The sequence below is a fragment of the Astyanax mexicanus genome, chromosome 9, assembly GCF_023375975.1.
Source record: "Astyanax mexicanus isolate ESR-SI-001 chromosome 9, AstMex3_surface, whole genome shotgun sequence".
Taxonomy (NCBI): domain Eukaryota; kingdom Metazoa; phylum Chordata; class Actinopteri; order Characiformes; family Acestrorhamphidae; genus Astyanax; species Astyanax mexicanus.
In genome coordinates, this window is record NC_064416.1 from 3,659,740 (window position 1) to 3,680,797 (window position 21,058).

At 39.5% G+C, this 21,058-nt stretch overlaps 1 protein-coding gene across 1 annotated transcript in view; it reads right to left on the bottom strand.

Annotated features, from left to right (window-relative positions):
• Positions 1-784: 784 nt before the first annotated feature.
• The window catches only part of pex16 (peroxisomal biogenesis factor 16), a 41,603-nt gene continuing 21,329 nt past the window's right edge, over positions 785-21,058 (bottom strand). The window contains exons 4-11 of the mRNA XM_022665992.2: positions 12,021-12,154; positions 10,555-10,655; positions 9,640-9,720; positions 9,406-9,555; positions 8,768-8,840; positions 6,558-6,680; positions 5,545-5,609; positions 785-5,410 (exon numbers count right to left, since the gene is read on the bottom strand). Of these exons, the coding sequence (XP_022521713.1) occupies positions 5,352-5,410; positions 5,545-5,609; positions 6,558-6,680; positions 8,768-8,840; positions 9,406-9,555; positions 9,640-9,720; positions 10,555-10,655; positions 12,021-12,154 (786 nt within the window). The 3' untranslated portion in view covers positions 785-5,351. The remainder of the gene's footprint in view (positions 5,411-5,544; positions 5,610-6,557; positions 6,681-8,767; positions 8,841-9,405; positions 9,556-9,639; positions 9,721-10,554; positions 10,656-12,020; positions 12,155-21,058) is intronic.

A 21,058-nucleotide genomic window follows, 5' to 3' on the forward strand; every position in this document is an offset into this window, starting at 1 on the left:
ATATTATTATTTTTATTATTTAGAATAGTTTTGTATTTTTGCTTTTTATCTTATTTTGATTTTCTTTTATTGTTATTACTATTTTTATTATTATTGCTTTTATTTTTGTTAGTTCATTTATTTATTTGAATTTTTATTGTATTATGTACAAGTTAGTTTTAGCTAATTTTAACTCATTTTTGTTGTATTAGTCTTAATTTCTTTTGATCTTAATTTTTTGTCAATTAAACCATACTTAATTATAATCATTAATTTTATTTTTTATTTATTTATGTTTCTATTTTATTCTAATTCTACTTTTATTTTTTTTACCTATTTTATTTACTGCTACTTTACAATAATTAAATTTAGCTTTTATTTTCTCTGTCATGTTAATCCCTGTTTCTGTAAATGCTCGGCTACATTGAAAATGAGGGCTGCCCTCAATGTACATCTGAGTTAAAATAAAGGTTGATTGATTGATTGATTAATAATTATTAAAATCCTTCAGAGATGTATTTTTTGGTGTTGTTGTGTGACTCTAAATCTCATTATAACTCATTCATAATTTAAAGTGAAGATCAGAGTATTTTAAGGAATTTTACACATCATATTAAAGGCTCTGACAAAAATACACACACTTCACCATCATATCCTTTTAGTTAATCTTCAGTTATACTTCTCTTCCAGTCTATTTTTAATCCCCAGTGTATCTTTCATTTAGCATCAGTGATGGTATTCCAGCTGTGAGGTGAAGTGAAGCTGTATATATATAACTGTATTAAAAGACGTACAGAAATCCACCTTTCCATTCAAAATTAGTTTAATAGGATCCTGATTTTCCTAGATAAAATACCTTAAATAAAATCATTACAGGTTTGCATTCTCAAATGAACAAAATCACATTTTACCAGGTCAGTTTTACCCAATTATAAAAAAAAAACTAAACAAAAAGATCTTTAATTTCACACAGTGAACAATTAGCCAAGTCATCCATTCATTGCCTACAATGCTGGTTGGTTTGCTGTAGTTATAATTTGAGTTCTCTAGAAATATTAAACATGATATACTCTTAATATTCTGTAAATGTGCTTTAGATAGGTGACTGATCCATGTTACAAAACAGTGAGTGCACAATTACATGCACTAAACATATGTTGAAAAAAATCACATTACTACAGGTATCAAAAAAAATAGAATATAATTGAAAAGTTACTTTATTTCAGTAATTGAGTTCAAAATGTAAAACTCGTACATTGTAAAGATGTATTAAACACAGAGTGATCTATTTTAATCGTTTATTTAAAAAATGTGTTAATGTTATATAAGACCAATTGGTACTTTTGGCAGTGTGCCAAGTCCTGCTGGAAAATGAAATCCGCATCTCCATAAAAGTTGTCAGTAGCAGAGGGAAGCTGTAAGATATGAAGTGCTGTAAGATTTTGTGGGAAAACAAAACTGCACTGACTTTAGACTTGATAATAAAACACAGTGGATCAACACCAGCAGATGACAAACATGACTCTCCAAACCATCACTGATTGGTGGAAACTTCACACTAGACCTCGAGCAGTTTGGACTGTGTGTCTCTCCACTCTTCCTCCAGATTCTGCTCCCTTGATTTCCTTTAAATGAAATGTAAAATTTACTGATGATCAGTGATGGTTTGGAGAGTCATGTCTGTCATCTGCTGGTGTTGATCCACTGTGTTTATAGATCGCTGGTTCGAATCCTGGTCATGTAGCTTGCCATCAGCCGCTGGAGCCCCGAGAGAGCACAGTTGGTCTTGCTCTCTCTGGGGGGGTACAGTAGATGGCGCTCTTTCCCCTCATCACTCCTAAAAGGTGATGTGGATCAGCACAAGGCTGTGTCTGTGAGCTGATGTATCAGAACCAAGTCGTTGCACTTTCCTTCGAGCGTTAGCGCTGTGATGCTATTCGGCAATGCTACAGCATCAGCAGCAGTTCAAAAAGAGGCGGAGTCTGACTTCACATGTGTCGGAGGAGGCATGTACTAGTCTTCACCCTCCTTGGGTAAAGTTATCCAAAAGCAGTGTGTAAGACTGGTGGAGGAGAACATTATGCCAATGTGCATGAAAACTGTGATTAAAACCAGGGTTATTCCACCAAATATTGATTTTCTGAACTCTTAAAACTTTATGAATATGAACTTGTAAATTAATGTCAAATTCTAATGTTTTCAGTCTACAGCTGTACATACCTCTTACTCAACTCAAACTAGTTAATATTAGTAATAAGTGTGCAAATGGGACACACCATATGGCTGTTTTTCTTTCATAAAGCTCTTAAAAAAATCGAAATACCACAAATCTGACAGTGAAAGATATGTGCGCTTTAAATAACTGACATTAAAAGGAAATAATAGACATTTTTATTTACTGTAATAAAAACAGAAGTGTAAAATGTGGCACGATGAGATCAAAACAGGTAGTATTTAACTATTTTTTAGCTGAAAAGAATGTCTAAGGCTACAGTCACACAACAGGTATAAAAAAGCGGCCCAAATCTGATGTTTTACAACAGGGGTCGGCAATAGGTGTGAAACATCTGGACCTTGAGATTGTTCGAACTATAATGAACGATAATAAAAAAAAAAAAAAAAAATAATAATAATAATAATAAAAAATAAAATGCTTCTCTGGTGAGTTTTTGTTTACATTCCTCCCCTGTCTCTCTCTCTGTTGCGCTCGGCGTGACTTTAGTTTACTCCTTATAAGGGCGTTTTTTCCTGGCCGTGTCTCAATTCACTAGCCGGGGCAGTAGTAGTGTATTGGACCGCGACCGCGACACGGGTCCGTGTGTGAGGAGTGGTGTAATTAATTTTCTTTCATTTTTTTTTTCTTTCTTCTTGGGTTTACCTGCTTTGAGATCAACTGTTCTGCAATTGGGTTCAACAACCCTCTGGGCTGGAGAGCTACTAGTCTGTACTAGCAACTAGTCATTCCATTACACTTCATTTTCCAAAAAAAAAATGTTGTGGCCCACCATGAAATGGCTTGGAAAATATCTGCCGACCCCTGGTTTACATCAACTGTGGCAGGTTTGTAGTTCGCGTAGCTGAATCTGATATTATTTCCGATTTGGGTCAATTCAATATGTCTCTCTATCTGAACGGCCAGATCAGAATTCATGCTCAAATGTTTTTTTTTTTTTTTTTTGGTGAACTGAAGGTTAAAGTGAAACAATGTGAAGCATTTAGACAGACCACTTTCATGAGTTTTGATAAAAATGATGAGTTTCTTTGATTTGACCAAACTAAAACCCTCTGGAATATAATCAAGAGGAAGATGGATGATCACAAACCATCAAACCACCAAACTGAACTGCTTGAATTTTTACACCAGGAGTAAAGCAGCATAAAGTTATCCAAAAGCAGTGTGTAAGACTGGTGGAGGAGAACATGATGCCAAGATGCATGAAAACTGTGATTAAAATCAGGGTTATTCCACCAAATATTGATTTCTGAATTCTTAAAACTTTATGAAAATGAAAGTCAAATTTAATGCTTTTTAAGACCTTGATAAATATAATTTAAGACCCCAAAATGTAGTCATAATAATAATATATATAATAAAATAATGTATTGTATTGGAAATCAAAACTTAATGTTTCCCCTTTCTTATGTTAACATGTTAGCTAGCACGCCGCTAACGGTAGCTAGCTCCCCCATAACCTTAGTTCTCACCCCGGTAGCATTAGCATGTTAGCTAATTCTCCGCTAACCTTAGTTCTTTTTCTGGTAGCTTAGACAAATGTTAGCTAGCTCACCTTAATGTTAGCTAGCTCACTGCTAACCTTAGTTCTCTCCTCGGTAACATAGCTAGCCCACTGCTAATGTTAGCTAGCTCTCTGTTAAACTTAGTTTTCTTCTTGATAACATAGCTAGCTCACCGCTAATATTAGATAGTTCACCGCTAATATTAGTTCTCTCCTCGGTAAGGTAGTTAAGGCGACGAGTCAGCATACAGAGAGGAGGTGCAGCGGCTGACAGACTGGTGTACAGTCAACAACCTTCACCTGAATGTGGACAAGACAAAGGAAATGGTTGTTGACTTCAGGAGAGCACAACACACCCACTCTCCACTCAACATCGACGGGTCCTCTGTGGAGATTGTTAAGAGCACCAAGTTCCTTGGTGTCCACTTAGCAGATAACCTCACCTGGACCCTGAACACCAGCTCTACAGCCAAGAAAGCCCAGCAGCGTCTCTACTTCCTCCGGAAGCTGAGAAAGGCCTGTCTCCCTCCACCCATCCTCACACTCTTCTATAGAGGGACCATTGAGAGCATCCTGAGCAGCTGCATCACTGCCTGGTTTGGGACCTGCACCGTCTCTGACTGCAAGACCCTCCAGCGTATTGTGAGGACAGCTGAGAGGATCATCGGCGTCTCTCTCCCCTCCATCACGGACATCTACACCACCCGCAGCATCCGCAAAGCAACCAGCATTGTGAATGACCCCACCCATCCCTCACACGAACTGTTCTCCCTCCTGCCTTCGGGAAGAAGGTACCGCAGCATCCGGTCCAGCACGACCAGATTCTGCAACAGCTTCTACCCCCAAGCCATCAGACTCCTCAACTGCAAAGACTGAACTGATGGTTTTTCTGTACATGCACACACACTCTTACCCCACTTACCCCAGAAAATGGAAAGCACTAAAAACCCTACTACCTCACTGGACTCTATTGCACACTGTGTAATAGAGTAATTACTACCTCACCTGGTCTTTTTTGCACACTGCATAATTTGCACACTGTCTTGTTATTTATTATTCTTTGTCTGTATGGTGTTGTATTGTCTGTCTGCACTTTTGTACTGCTGCACTTATTGTTGTGTCTACACTGTGTTTATGTGCACCATGGTCCCTGGAGGAACATTGTTTCGTTTCACTGTGTACTCTGTATATAGCTGAAATGACAATAAAAACCACTTTGACTTTGACTTTTGACTATCAGAATACAATAAATTTGGGCCACTTTTACCTGCTGTGTGAACATAATCTAACAGTCAAAGTAACAAACAAAACCAAACAGATTATAAAAAGAACAATTAATGAATTAAGTGAATTTACTCAATCAGTATCTGTGCATTACTATTAAATCACTCTAGATAATCAATCGAACAACCAAATTAAAGTGTCGCCCAAAGCCCTGAGCCCGGAGCAGAGCACGGCCTGCCATCCACATGCGTCAGCAGCGCCTCATCTTCAGCTCGCAGATTATCAGCAGAGATGTTCTGGCACAGGTGTGTAGATGTGTGTGTGTGTGTGTGTGTCCCTGTAAGCTTCTCCAGCAGAGCTATGGGCTCCAGCATGCGGGTCATCATGACCTTCAGCCTCTCAGCTCCAGAATCAGCCCCAGTTATAGAAGTAGATCTTCTGCCAGACAGGTAGATACTCCATCAGCGGACCTGAGCGCAGCACAAACACACATAATTACTCCATTACTGAGCGTCGTCTCCCAACACAAATATCATAAACACGCTCTATTCAGTCTAAATAAACCCAGGACTGAGTGGAAACGGACGGAACAGATCTCGCTTACGTGCAACCAAGCCTACTCCAGGAACGTAGTCGGCCAGGAACCGCAGGAGGAACAGGATCTTCGTTCTGTGGTTGCAGAGAAAAGAAAAAGTTTGTGTTTTGTACCATTTCAGCTACATATTGGCTATTTTATGGCATCGACAATGTTCGTGACTTGAGCATCACAGACTTAAATCAGTTTCTTCATATGAAGGACTTCCAGAAAATTAAGTATTTTTGAATCCTTTAAACTTTCAAAAAGTTCATTCACATTTGTAACCCTATAAAAGTTATTTCTGGTGGTTAAAAAGTGCACTTTCTTATTTGTAACCATATAAAAGTTATCTCTGTTTGGTTTGGTTTGTTTTACACAGGCATAAACCTAAACACACCAAAATGTGCACCAATAAACCAGGCGAGCACACGGTCTCCTCTGATTGGTCAGAGCTGTCTGGCGCGGGAGTAAGAAAGTAAATATAGTGAGAAGATTCTGTGTTCCAGTGTGTATATCTGTGCAGTAGGAAGCTGCTTTGATACAGAACGCTGAGTTTTTAATGGGAAGTGTCGTGGCTGGAGCAGTGATCACTGTTTGGGAGGGGCACTGGGTGATGTATGGGTTTAGGGGCGGGGCAGGAGGGAGAGCTGATTGGGGTAAGCAGTGGCTGGACGTCAGCAGGCTGGCGGTACTATTGATTGACTGATCTGCATATTGTGATGTCATCCTCGCCTATAGCACAGTTAAAAGCGTTATTTAAGATAAGAAGATAAGAATCGGTTTATAAACATTTTAAACAGGACTGGTATGTTTTATTACTTCAAATAAACACATTTCAGCTATTAATGAAAAATCTGGTTTTATTGCTTTAGTGCCTCTTTAATTAACTGAGACACCTATTTAACATGCTGCAGTGATTAATAGTGCTGTAACTAGTGTCAATTAATAATCAATTGAGCCATACTGTTGTATTGTAAGTACTGTAAACGAATGTTAACCCGAGTTTTAAAGGCAGACGTTATGATGAGCAGCAGACTTACTCGGAGTATCTGTCGTAGAAAGGTGATCGGAGCAGATAGTACAGCAGAAGGAAGGCTCTCCTCCTCATCTCCGCCCTCTCTCTGCGGTTCAGAGACTTCGTACTGTCACTCAGCAAACTGAAACTGAAACACAGGGGATATATATTACACTGGCATACATGGTTAAACTAGGGCTGCAACGATTAGTCGATATAATCGGCAACGTTGATTAAATTTGTTGACTATTCATTAATTTGTAACAGTACTACAATACACAAAGTGCTGGGGATAGAAGAAACTTCGTCTGTTTCTCCAAAAGTGCCCAAACACAACAGATTACATATTTATTCACTAAATATCAGTATCAGTATTTAAAAGGCCTTTTAAATCTCATGTTTAGCTGTTTTCTGTTGTTTTTAGAGATGGAGGATATGGCAGAAATAATCTGACTAATCGAGTAATCGGCTAATCGAAAAAATAATCATCAGATTAGTCGACTACCAAAATAATCATTAGTTGCATCCCTAGTTTAAACATATAGAGAAAGATAGATAGATAGATAGATAGATACTTTATTGATCCCCGAGGGGACTTTGCAAGATGGCGGCGCGCAGTAGTGCAGCGGCTTCTCACGCTCCTAGCGAACACCCTATTTTGAGCTGTTTTTACGTCGGTTCTGAACCCAACTTTACGCGCCCCACGCATGTGAGTTACAGCAGAACCGAACTTCTGAGGATTAAGGACAGTTTGGTCAGTAAAACAGCAACTATGTACAATAATATCCGAGCTACGCTGGGCGAGCTGCAGCTCCTCCGCGCTCCGGCGTGGGGGAGCGGATCGCTGCAGACAAAGGGCAAGAGGAGGAGGCGGTGCGAGCGGCGTCAGAAGAGAGGAAAACGCGCTGGGGTGCTAGCCAGGCTAAAGGCTAATGCTAACCGACCCCCGATTCCGTCGCTTTTCCTCTCTAACGTCCGCTCTTTGGATAACAAGCTGGACCTGCTGCGGCTGAGGATGAATGTTTCTGAGGAGATGAGGAACTGCGCTGTGATTTGTCTCACGGAAACCTGGCTGAACCAGACCACAAGAGACATTTTGCATTTAATATTAACGATGGGGGATATTCTCTACAGTTTATTTTGTGGTTTGCTGGACCATTCATCTTTCATGCTGAGAAAAACTGATATTTGGGATGTTTTTACCTTAAAATGTACTTTTGTGTAGCTAAATACACTTAAATTGAAGACATCCTGTGTATTTCAATCCCAAAAAGAGGGCTATGAGAATCACTGGCAACCTATAACCCATAAATGTGAGTACTTTTCTTGCTAAGAACTACGATAACCACTATATTACCATGGTTTAAACTAAGTGTAGTTTCAATGTGTTTTGGCCATTTCATACCTAACTTTCCTGATCCACCTTAAAGGGTGCAACAGAAGACAGAGGCTGCCGCATTTAAGGTGGTATGGAAAAATGGATAAAAGTTCAGTTTAGCTATTCATCTTACTGTCCATTAAAGAATTCAAAGTAATAATTAATTGGTGCACCATCTCCCCCCTTTCTGAACACATACGATAAAATACACACTAAAGTTAACTAGTTAACCAACAGTAGCAGGACCTGGCGTCCACATGTGTGGACATCACATTTTGGGCTGTTTAGACCACAATACTCTACAATTTCTCCTGTACAAAGGCCTGGTGTCCTCTTATGAGGCCATTATGCTGTCACCTAGTGGTGGAGGAAGAGTTTAACACGTTACAGTTTCGATTTTGTTCAGATAGATAGATAGTTAGATAGATACTTTATTTATCCCGAAGGAATATTAAATGAACAGTAAATACAATAAATGTTTAATGTTGTTACTTATTTACGTTATTTCTTCATATTGAAGCAGCTTTTCAATTGCTTTTGCTTTGCACACAGGCAAAAATGCTGCAGTGTTCAGGCACAAAATAAATGTTTTGCATATCATTACTAATTGCGACTTCATTGTGTTCTATCACAATATAAGCCTAAAGTCCTCATATGTGGACGTAATTTTTCTTAGAAACTACATCATGTAAAAAAGCTAGTTCATTGTTTTTACACTAATCAAGTACCAATTAGCCCAAAGAGAAATAAGAGCTTGAGTCTTAAGAGGGAGGATTTCACTCATTACACTCAAAAACAAGGGGAAGGGTACAAATTAGATGAATGAGATTGGGCCCAAAACACAAAGCTTCCTCTACCTGGTTATCTCCAGCAGTCCGGAGACGAGCCACGGCTTCCAGGAGCGTCTGCCGCACAGCCCCAGACAGGCCACTGAGAACCCAGAGTATTAAGGAGAACACAAGACCCTGTACAAACACTCAAACAAGCTTCTTATTTAGCAACAAAATTAAACTTCTGTTTTCTCTGTAAGGATGGGCAATAAAACAAGGTATAATGATAATGTGTGACAAATGCTTAAAAGTTTTACACATTTTAACGTGTAACTGTTCACACTCAGCGCTCATTTACATACCGGTGCGAAGCGGCAGCCAATAGTGCACAGCATACTCTCAACCGGAAACGACAGTCCACCTGGAGGAGGACTGCATCGAGCACTACAGCATTTACCCAGAACAGAGTGCCAATCTTTATCTGAGCTTGCCATCAGCTGCCGGAGCCCTGAGAGAGCACAATATGCCTTGCTCTCTCTGGGTGGGTACAGTAGATGGCGCTCTTTCCCCTCATCACTCCTAGGGTGATGTGGATCAGCACAAGGCTGCGTCTGTGAGCTGATGTATCAGAACAGAGTCGCTGCGCTTTCCTCCGAGTGTGCTGGCTATTTGTTGGGGGATATACAGCTGATGAATTGATCTGGGCGTCAGCAGTGTTAGGATACGGTGCACCAGGGGTCGTGAGATGTACAGGGATTCTGCAACGGTCTCCTGAACTCCAAGAGGGGTGGGGCTTGAGTTTAGCTCCTCCTCCTGATGCTTCCTCCGTCTGTCTCTGTCGGGAACGCCCCACAGTCGTGCATGCAGTGAAGGTGCTAAACGGAGAACACGCGGATTAATCCACAGATTAGACTGTTAGAAGTTCTTGTAGAAAATACGACAGTCTTACAACATCTTACCATTTCCCAACGGCCGCATTATCCTCCCCGACCTCTGCCCTACAAAACTCTGATCTTCCTCCACTTCCTGCCTGTCCTGCTCTAAATACGGAGACAATAAAACATACACACTGTTAAATACATAATTATACAGTATGGAGGATGAAATATAACATAAGAATAAATAAATAAATAAATAAATAATAATAAATATATTTTTAATTTATGTAATTTTACATTTATTTAAAAATGTAAAAAATATTGAACATGTAAGAATTTCTGTATTTATTTATTTATACTTTTTTTCATTTTTCGTCTTCCATAATACAGAACCACACAACTTAAAAACAGTAACCCAGAAGAGGAAAAAAATGACCAAAATTGATTTAATTTCACATAAAAATTATTGGCACACTTAATATTTGTCTGCAACCAAATATAAAGCCAGGGATACACATGTTCTTATGGTCATTAAATCACGAACCACTTTTATAGAATACAAACCACACAAATGTATTTTTTTGAAAAATAGCCTAAAAACCCTATTTAAACATATATATATATATATATATATATTTTTTTTTTAAACATACAAAGTGAATTTAAGAGCATTGTTTTTTAAGAAACTGAAGAGGAACATGTATAAAACATGTATAAAATTACTACTATAAAATTAAATATCAAAACTGCACACAACAAATAAGGCCACATTCTGCATTTAGAGTACATTATTAAGAAACTTTCTCTGTCTATTTTTCCCCCATTATAAAAAAACGAGAATAAAATTAGATGAGCATTATTTTTAGTCTGTGACCCACCAGTTGATAATCGCTTCTCTAAAACATGTTGTGGATTAAATTAGTTTCCCCAGAAAAACATTTCTTTCACCTTTAAACTACTCAGGAAGGTCACACCTTTATGTAAACTAGTTCTTACCTGGTTTACTCAGCTGAGAGTCTCTGTCCAGGGGGATTATGGGAGGTGAAGTCTGGAGGCCTGATTTGTACCAGAAGAGCAGGAGGGTGCGGAGGATGGCTCTGTGGATGTAAAGATATAAAAATTATCATCAGATTTCGAGATTTCTACAAATGAACACCTGGATATACAGCAGTGCACAAACCCATAGTGCATGCCTATTGGCTGCTATGCAAACTTTTATATCAACAACAAACAGAATAAAGGAGCAGGTCAGTTTCCTCTGCTGAGAAGCGTTTGTTGGTCATGTCCAGGTAGCTGCACTGTTAAAATAGCAATCCACCAAAGTCAGAGCTCAACTGACTCTTAAAGAGTATGATGAGCAAGTGACACTCTAATTGGTTTATTTCACGTTACGTTATTGGTTTATTTTACGAATTACGATGGGAAGGGGTGAAATCCTCCACCCTAAGAATTGGGAAACCCTTCAAGCACCCGATACGTTATCAGGAGCGCTAAAGTTCAGTGACCTAACTGCCTAACTATAGCTAACTTTAGGGCGTATTTTATTGTATGTCTTCAGAAAGGAGGGAGAAGATGTTGCAGAAATTAATTTTTATTGTCCATTTTTTCAATTCCTCTGTAATAAAGAGCTGAAATTAGCTTTGATTAGCTTTCATTTTATTTTATTTTATTTTTCCGCTCCGCCTTAAGTGCTGCAGCCCCTGCCGTCTGTTGCACCATTTAAGGTGGAACGGGAAAGTTAGCTAGCTAGCTACTGAGACAACCTACTAGTGATCTTTTTCTCATACACACTTTAACTCCTCATAAACTGTTAACTTTACAAACTTTATGGACTCATTCACTTTAACAGCCTTAAGCTATTATTATACCATTTGTACTACTGCATTACTTTGCACTACTATTTGCACTACTGGGTTCTGTTTATACTTGTACTGTCATCCCACCTTAATCACCCCCAATCACTAATGCACTACTGTCTTCTGTCTTACGTATGTCTATTTGTGTATTGTACATATAATGTCTCTTATTCTTTTATATTATATATCTATTTTCAACCCCATCACTATTGCACTATTGTCTTCTGTGTCCTTGTTGTATTGTACATATATAGTGTCTCCCATTCTTTTATATTATATATCTATTATCTGTACCTGCTGTAAAATTGGGAAGAGAGTAACGTAATTTTAATTCTCTGTATATCCTGTACATATGTAGTACTGACAATAAAAACTACTTGACTTATGCCTGTTATGAACATCTTGGCCATGAAACACTTAAATTACGCATTAAACTATTGTAAAATATTGCTAATCGTCACTTTTAACAAGGAAAATATTTACTTACAGTGTGAAAAATACAGTTTTGGACTTTTTACACTATAAGTAAACAGGAACAGGATCTATACGAGTAAATGACTCAACCTGCTGCTGCAGCTGCAGCTTTAAAGATGAGGTTCTTCTTACTTTGCGATCTGAATCAGTACGATGACCAGCCAGCGTCCGGTCTCCCCCCACAACTTTGTGGCCCCCATCTCCAGGAACACCTCCACGTACTCCAGCACAGAGAGCCAGGTCAGAAGCCTCTGCTGGGAGAGAGACTAACACACACACACATCACAGTAAGGTACTTTTTTTGTAGGTCAAACCGTGGCGATACAGGCCGATTTCCACCTCCATAAACTCAATATAAACTCAAGCGTTCTCTGTGGAGCTCCATTAAGGCCCGTCTGAAAGGAGCCCAGGGTCATGAATCCCGGCTCGTTCCCGCCGCACCGCGGGCTGAGTGCCGCTTTTATTGCACCACTGAAAGCGCCTCGGTCTCTAAATGCGTTTTTCTCAAACATTCGGACGAGAAACTGGAAGATAAATCCCTCTCTCCGGCTCACAAATAAAGAAATAAACGTGGGAGCGCTCGTCGCTTCAGCACACATTGTTTCAGTCACTAATGTGTAAATATCTCAGCGTTCCGGAGAGAGAGATACAGGCTCCTCCAGAATCTCTCATATTTACATTTCACTGTAATTCTAGTTTTTGCATCAGCATTCGGTGTCAACCACGGGTCACGCCATATATGCAAAGCTTCCAGGACCATGAACAATACGCCCATTTATAATCATAATTCACAGACGTTACGTCACTGCATAATACACTCATTCACTGCATGCTAGGACTGCACAATATTGGAAAAAAAAATTACATTGCAAATGTTATTTTTTTTGACGATATATATCACGATATTAAACAATGCAGGGCATCACCATGACGTCACCAGCCCCGCCCCCACCTGCCCGCTGTCTCGCGTCTGGACCAATCAAGAGCTGAGCGCTCAAAACCCGAGGAAAACAGCAAAACAACAGTAATCAGCTCTTTAATCAGGCATTTAAATGAGTTTTTAAAAGGTAAATTAGAGCGTTTTCTGTGATTTCAGCTGTAACTGGAAACATCTGCGCAAAACTGTGCTGAACTGAGGTTCAACACATGCTCACATTTACAAGCACGTGTCCAACCATGTGGATGAAGGCCATGCGGATACCTTGTGTTTACTCCTGCCCCTCCCCCTCACGCTCCCCCTCCCGCTTCTCAGGCAGCAGCAGCCTGTCACTCACACAGACACAGAGACAGCGCTGTGCAGCCCTACTGCATGCAGTTATCTCATAGATATGGCAGATATATAAATGATTACAGGTGTGGTCTGATTGTTGACTGCTATGCATGCTGTAATGATGCACTCGAATTGAATTAAGGCAATCCACCAATCAGCCACAGACACCTGGACTGTTACAGGCTTGAACCATATCATCTTCAATGACAAATCCAGGTTCTGTTTGGATTTGCTCATGTGATGATCAGTAGAGCATCTCATATTACAGTTTATCTATGCATGTTTATCTATATATTTGTCTATCTATTTTTTTGTTTGTCTTTCAATGAACCCACTTCAGTTTGCCTATCAACCTGGCATTGGAGTGGAAGATGCAATCATTCACCTGCTACACAGATCTCTGTCCCACCTGGAGAATGCTGGGAGTACTGTGAGAATCATGTTCTTTGATTTCTCCAGTGCTTTCAATACCATCCAACCCATGCTCCTGAAGGACAAGCTGGAGGTCACAGGATTGGACCATCACCTCACCACCTGGATTCTGGACTATCTTACTAACAGGCCGCAGTATGTGAGGACGCAGGGCTGTCAGTCTGACATGGTCATCTGCAGCACGGGGGCTCCACAGGGAACAGTTCTTGCTCCTTTCTTGTTCACCCTCTACACTGCAGACTTCAAGTACAGCTCTGCCAGCTGCCACCTGCAAAAGTTCTCAGACGACTCTGCTATCGTCGGACTCATCAGTGATGGAGATGACAAGGAGTACAGAGAACTGACGCAGGACTTTGTGAAATGGTGCCAGAGGAACTGCCTGCAGATCAACGCAGGAAAAACCAAAGAGCTGGTGGTGGACTTCCGCAGGACCAAACACTCTCCTCCGGTGCCTGTGAACATCCAGGGCTCGGATATTGAGATAGTGAGGTCCTACAAGTACCTAGGTGTCCACCTTAACAACAAGCTGGACTGGACTGACAACACGGCTGCTCTCTACAGGAAAGGTCAGAGCAGACTGCATCTCCTGAGGAGACTCCCGTCCTTTGGCGTGCGGGGGACACTACTGAGGACCTTCTTTGATGCCGTGGTGGCATCAGCCATCTTTTATGGAGTGGTCTGCTGGGGCAGCAGCATCTCCACCGCTGACAGGAAGAGACTGGACAGAATCATCAGGAAGTCCAGCTCTGTCCTGGGGTGTCCTCTGGACCCAGTGGAGGTGCGGGGAAACAGGAGGATGAGGACTAAGCTTAACAACATGCTGAAGAACCTGTCCCATCCCATGCATCACTCTCTGACAGCACTGAGCAGCTCCTTCAGTACCCGGCTGCTGCACCCACGCTGTGTGAAGGAGAGATACCGCAGGTCCTTCGTTCCACACACCATCAGACTTTACAACAAACTGCGCTCAGGACTTCATACAAACCTACATACTACTCAGTGTAGCTGTAATGCTTACCGTGTGCAATATCCATCTCACTACGAGTACTGTGATCATCATTTGTGCAATTTATTTAATGTGCAATATTTTTTTTTCTCACTTTTGTTTTTATCTATTATTTATTTGATATTTATTCACTGTTACTCTTGTGCAATAATACTGGTCCACCCTACCATAATCATATCTCTATGCACTAGATGTGTATATATATATATATATATATATATATATATATATATATATATATATATATATATTTTTTTTTTTTTTTTCTTTTACTATATATAATTTTTTTAACTCTTTATATATTTTCCTACAATAGGTTTTCTGTATATATAGATTTATCATTAGGGTTCAAGCACCGAAGGTGCGTAGAACCCTATTGTTTTTGCTAAGATTTTTCTTCTTATTATTAGGGGTTCGAGCACGTAGTGCTAGAAACCCTATTGTAATTGTTCTGATTATTAGGGGTTCGAGCACGTAGTGCTAGAAACCCTATTGTAATTGTTCTGATTATTATTATTATTATTATTATTCTTATTCTTTTTCTGCCATAGAAGTGATTGGGCAGAAGAAACCGTAAGGCCTACAGGTCTGAGACTTGGTCATATGGTAGTACTTCTCACCGCTACTCAGATTCAAAAGATGAGCCCGATCGGCCTCAAGGGGGCGCTATGGCGAAGGTCAACGCGTTTGGCCCCGTAACTCCTACGCCCTGATAGCTAGAGCAAAAATTCTTGCATTATATGATTCCTTGGTTAATGGCAAATCAAAAAGGTCAATAGAACCACTAAGCTCCGCCCACTTAGATTTTTTGCTATTTAGCATAATATGCAAAACCTACTTTTGAGAACTTGTCCTAGGGTCATTGACCAATCCTGTCATATTTGGTGTCAAACAACTCAGCAGAGTCCCAACCTCAATAATTATCGAAAAAATTGAGAAATTTTTAAACAATATGGCCGCCATATGCAAATTAATCTTACCGTGGCACACCCAAATTTACTCTAACAGCTGTAACTTTTGAATGCTTAAACCTACACTAATGCCACTTTACAACTTTGATGCCAACATGATTCTGAGGTAGCCCGTCAATCTGTGTAGACATACGCCCCCAGGGGGCGGAGCCAAAGCTAAAAATCTGTTTCTCAGGAACTGTACAAGCTATGAAGCCGTCCTTTGGCATGTATCATCTATGGCCTATGTCCTAATGTTTTACAGAAGGAAAATTTGATATGCAAATTTTTGCAATCGTTATTAGCCAATCAGATTCCAGCAAGCTTTTGACAGGCTAAACAATGACCAATCAGGACGATACTTATACCCTACATGTATCTCAGGGCCTTCTATCAACCATTACAATATGGCGTTGATTGGCCTCAAGGGGGCGCTATAGCAGAAAATCAGTTATATCTAAAGGTACAAGTGGCCTAGGCTTGTTATTCTTTTTTAGTTGTATACATCGCTGTAGTCTTTACAACTATGTAATTACATATGTTTACCAAAAATGCAAAGATTTTCATCAGTGGCCAAAAGAGTAAAAATTGCTCTTTTCGAACTTGTCTTTAAGTCCTTAATCAATCAAAACAAATTTGGTCTTGATGCAATCTTGAGACCCTGTAGGTAAATAATTATCAAAAAAATCTTGACATTTTAACTATTTGAGGCCCATAAACCTTGATCAAACATGTACGTGAAAGCCTTTTCAGAGTTATTTGGCCAAAACTCTGTCAAAGTTTAAAACATGCCAAAACTGTTGAAGCTACTAATTAACAATGACATTTGAAGTACATGTGCCAAGTATGAGCCAAATAAGTCTTCAGTAGGCTCTACAGTGAAAAAATAACTATTTTCAATTTATTCTATTTATCGCTATTTTCCAACCTAAATGGACAGAAGACAGGAACCTTTCACCCTATCAACACACAAATTTATACACATATACAGACTGATAATCTGATCTTGATTGCAAATTTTCAGCCAAATCGGACATGTTTTGCCTCTACAACGGCTGGAAAACTACAGCGATTTTGTAGGCCTCAAGCCTGTATTATCGCTTTTTTCAAATCTAAATGGACAGAAGTCAGGAACCTTTGACCCTATTGACACAGAAATTGACATACATATATAGACTGATATTGTGATCCTGATTGCAAATTTTGAGCCAAATCAGATATTTTTTGCCTCTAATATGGCCAAAGAGCAACAGCCATTTTGTAGGCCATAAGCCTGTATTATCACTTTTTTCAAACCTAAATGGTCAGAAGTCAGGAACCTTTGACCCTATCAACACACAAATTTACATACATGTATATACAGACCACTTGATCATGAGTACCAATTTGGAGCCCAATCGGACTTTTCTTCTCTTTTTAATAAATAGAAACACACTGATAGGGAATGTTCTGTCTTTCTGATAGAGTGAAAGATTTCCAGCAGGTTATATGTGGTCTCTTGCTGCGCTCTGGTGGTCATTTGGTGAAACAGCTACAGGTGAATTATTCTAAATTAAAGCTCTGCTAAACTTATTCAATCTTGCTTGTCTTGCTTAATTGAACATATTTATCCTTCTTGTTCATGATGGTCAGCCGCCTGGGTCATTCTTGTTTATGCTCCACCCACTTAATTTTTTTTTAAATTTGCATAATATGCAAAACCTACTTTTGAGATCTTGTCCTTGGATCCTTGACCAATCATGACATGTTTGGTGTCAAACAGTTCAGCAGAGCTTACTCCTCAATAATTATTAATAAAATCTTTACATTTATAAACAATATGGCCGCCATATGCAAATGAGTTCTACCATGGTGCAGTAAAAATGTCTTTAACACTTATAACTTTTGAATGCTTAACCTGACACTAATACCACTTCAGTCCTTTGATCATTACATGATTCTCAGATACCCTGTCAGTTTAAGTAGACATACACCACCAGGGGGCGGGGCCAATGCTCGATAGCTGTTTCTCTAGAACCATACAAGCTATCAAGGTCATCCTAGCCAATTATCATCTATGGCCCATGCACTAATGGTACACCAAATGAAAATTTGATATGGACACTTTTGTGGTCACTATTAGCCAATCACATTCCAGCAAGCTTTTAACAGGCGGAATGTTAATCAGGTCAAAACTTATATACTATATACGGGTTATTTATATGCCCTTTTTATGCCTTGTGTTTTTTCAATTTAAGAACTGAATTTGTTTCACCAAATGCCCACTAGAGTGCAGTAAGACACCACATAAAACCTGATGAACACTACAGCTCAATTTATCAATGCTTTTCAACTAGTTTACTCACACCACTCATCTAGCATTGCCATTATGGTCTTTATGGTCACGCTGGTCACCCAGCTTGGTTATGCTGGCCATCCAGCTTGGTCATGCTGGCCATTCATATTGGTCATTATGGTCCTGCTGGACATTCAGCTTTGTCCTCATAGTAATGGTGGTCTTCCAGCTTGGTCATACTGGCCAACCACCTTTGCCATGCTGGTCATCCAGTTTGGTCATTATGGTCTTCCAGCTTGGTCAATATGGTCAACAAGTTTGTCATCTAGATTAGTCATGCTGGTAATCTAGTTTGGTCTTCACGGTCATGCTGGTCATCCTCATCCAGTTTGGCGATGCCGGTCAACCGGCAACATGTTTTAAGCCTAACTGGCCTCCAGGGGTCTCTTTGCCTGTAACGCTCGAACCCCGTAAATCGCCGCTTGCGGCTATATTTAGGGGTTCGAGCACGTAGTGCTAGAAACCCTATTGTAATTGTTCTGATTATTATTATTATTATTATTATTATAGTTCTTATTCTTTTTCTGCCATAGAAGTGATTGGGCAGAAGAAACCGTAAGGCCTACAGGGCTGAGACTTGGTCATATGGTAGTACTTCTCACCGCTACTCAGATTCAAAACATGAGCCCGATCGGCCTCAAGGGGGCGCTATGGCGAAGGTCAACGCGTTTGGCCTCGTAACTCCCACGCCCTGATAGCTAAAGCAAAAATTCTTGCATTATATGATTCCTTGGTTAATGGCAAATCAAAAAGGTCAATAGAACCACTAAGCTCCGCCCACTTAGATTTTTTGCTATTTAGCATAATATGCAAAACCTACTTTTGAGAACTTGTCCTAGGGTCATTGACCAATCCTGTCATATTTGGTGTCAAACAACTCAGCAGAGTCCCATCCTCAATAATTATCGAAAAAATTGAGAAATTTTTAAACAATATGGCCGCCATATGCAAATTAATCTTACCGTGGCACACCCAAATTTACTCTAACAGCTGTAACTTTTGAATGCTTAAACCTACACTAATGCCACTTTACAACTTTGATGCCAACATGATTCTGAGGTAGCATGTCAATCTGTGTAGACATACGCCCCCAGGGGGCGGAGCCAAAGCTAAAAATCTGTTTCTCAGGAACTGTACAAGCTATGAAGCTCTCCTTTGGCATGTGTCATCTATGGCCTATGTCCTAATGTTTTACAGAAGGAAAATTTGATATGCAAATTTTTGCGATCGTTATTAGCCAATCAGATTCCAGCAAGCTTTTGACAGGCTAAACAATGACCAATCAGGAAGATACTTATACCCTACATGTATCTCAGGGCCTTCTATCATCCATTAAAATATGGCGTTGATTGGCCTCAAGGGGGCACTATAGCAGAAAATCAGTTATATCTAAAGGTACAAGTGGCCTAGGCTTGTTATCCTTTTTTAGTTGTATACTTTGCTGTAGCCTTTACAACTTTGTAATTACATATGTTTACCAAAAATGCAAAGATTTTCATCAGTGGCCAAAAGAGTAAAAATTGCTCTTTTCGAACTTGTCTTTAAGTCCTTAATCAATCAAAACAAATTTGGTCTTGATGCAATCTTGAGACCCTGTAGGTAAATAATTATCAAAAAAATCTTGACATTTTAACTATTTGAGGCCCATAAACCTTGATCAAACATGTACGTGAAAGCCTTTTCAGAGTTATTTGGCCAAAACTCTGTCAAAGTTTAAAACATGCCAAAACTGTTGAAGCTACTAATTAACAATGTCATTTGAAGTACATGTGCCAAGTATGAGCCAAATAAGTCTTCAGTAGGCTCTACAGTGAAAAAATAACTATTTTCAATTTATTCTATTTATCGCTATTTTCCAACCTAAATGGACAGAAGACAGGAACCTTTCACCCTATCAACACACAAATTTATACACATATATAGACTGATAATCTGATCTTGATTGCAAATTTTCAGCCAAATCGGACATGTTTTGCCTCTACAACGGCTGGAAAACTACAGCGATTTTGTAGGCCTCAAGCCTGTATTATCGCTTTTTTCAAACCTAAATGGACAGAAGTCAGGAACCTTTGACCCTATTGACACAGAAATTGACATACATATATAGACTGATATTGTGATCCTGATTGCAAATTCTGAGCCAAATCAGATATTTTTTGCCTCTAATATGGCCAAAGAGCAACAGCCATTTTGTAGGCCATAAGCCTGTATTATCGCTTTTTTCAAGCCTAAATGGACAGAAGTCAGGAACCTTTGACCCTATCAACACACAAATTTACATACATGTATATACAGACCACTTGATCATGAGTACCAATTTGGAGCCCAATCGGACTTTTCTTCTCTTTTTAATAAATAGAATCACACTGATAGGGAATGTTCTGTCTTTCTGATAGAGTGATAGATTTCCAGCAGGTTATATGTGGTCTCTTGCTGCGCTCTGGTGGTCATTTGGTGAAACAGTTACAGTTGAATTATTCTAAATAAAAGCTCTGCTGAACTTATTTAATCTTGCTTGTCTTGCTTAATTGAACATCTGTATCCTTCTTGGTCATGCTGGTCAGCCACCTGGGTCATTCTTGTTTATGCTCCACCCAATTTTTTTTTTAAATTTGCATAATATGCAAAACCTACTTTTGAGATCTTGTCTTTGCCTCCTTGTCCAATCATGACATGTTTGGTGTCAAACAGTTCAGCAGAGCTTACTCCTCAATAATTATTAAACAAAATCTTTACATTTATAAACAATATGGCCGCCATATGCAAATTAGTTTTTCCATAGTGCAGTAAAATGTCTTTAACACTTATAACTTTTGAATGCTTAACCTGACACTAATACCACTTCAGTCCTTTGATCATTACATGACTCTCAGATACCCTGTCAGTGTAAGTAGACATACACCCCCAGGGGGCGGAGCCAATGCTCGATAGCTGTTTCTCTAGAACCATACAAGCTATCAAGGTCATCCTTGCCAATTATCATCTATGGCCCATGCACTAATGGTACACCAAAGGAAATGTTGATACATTTTTGTGGTCACTATTAGCCAATCACTTTCCAGCAAGCTTTTGACAGGCTGAATGTTAATCAGGTAAAAACGTATACACCATATGTGAGTTATTTATATGTGGCCTTTTTATGCCTCACCACTAGGCTCCCATCAGGATTAATGTGGT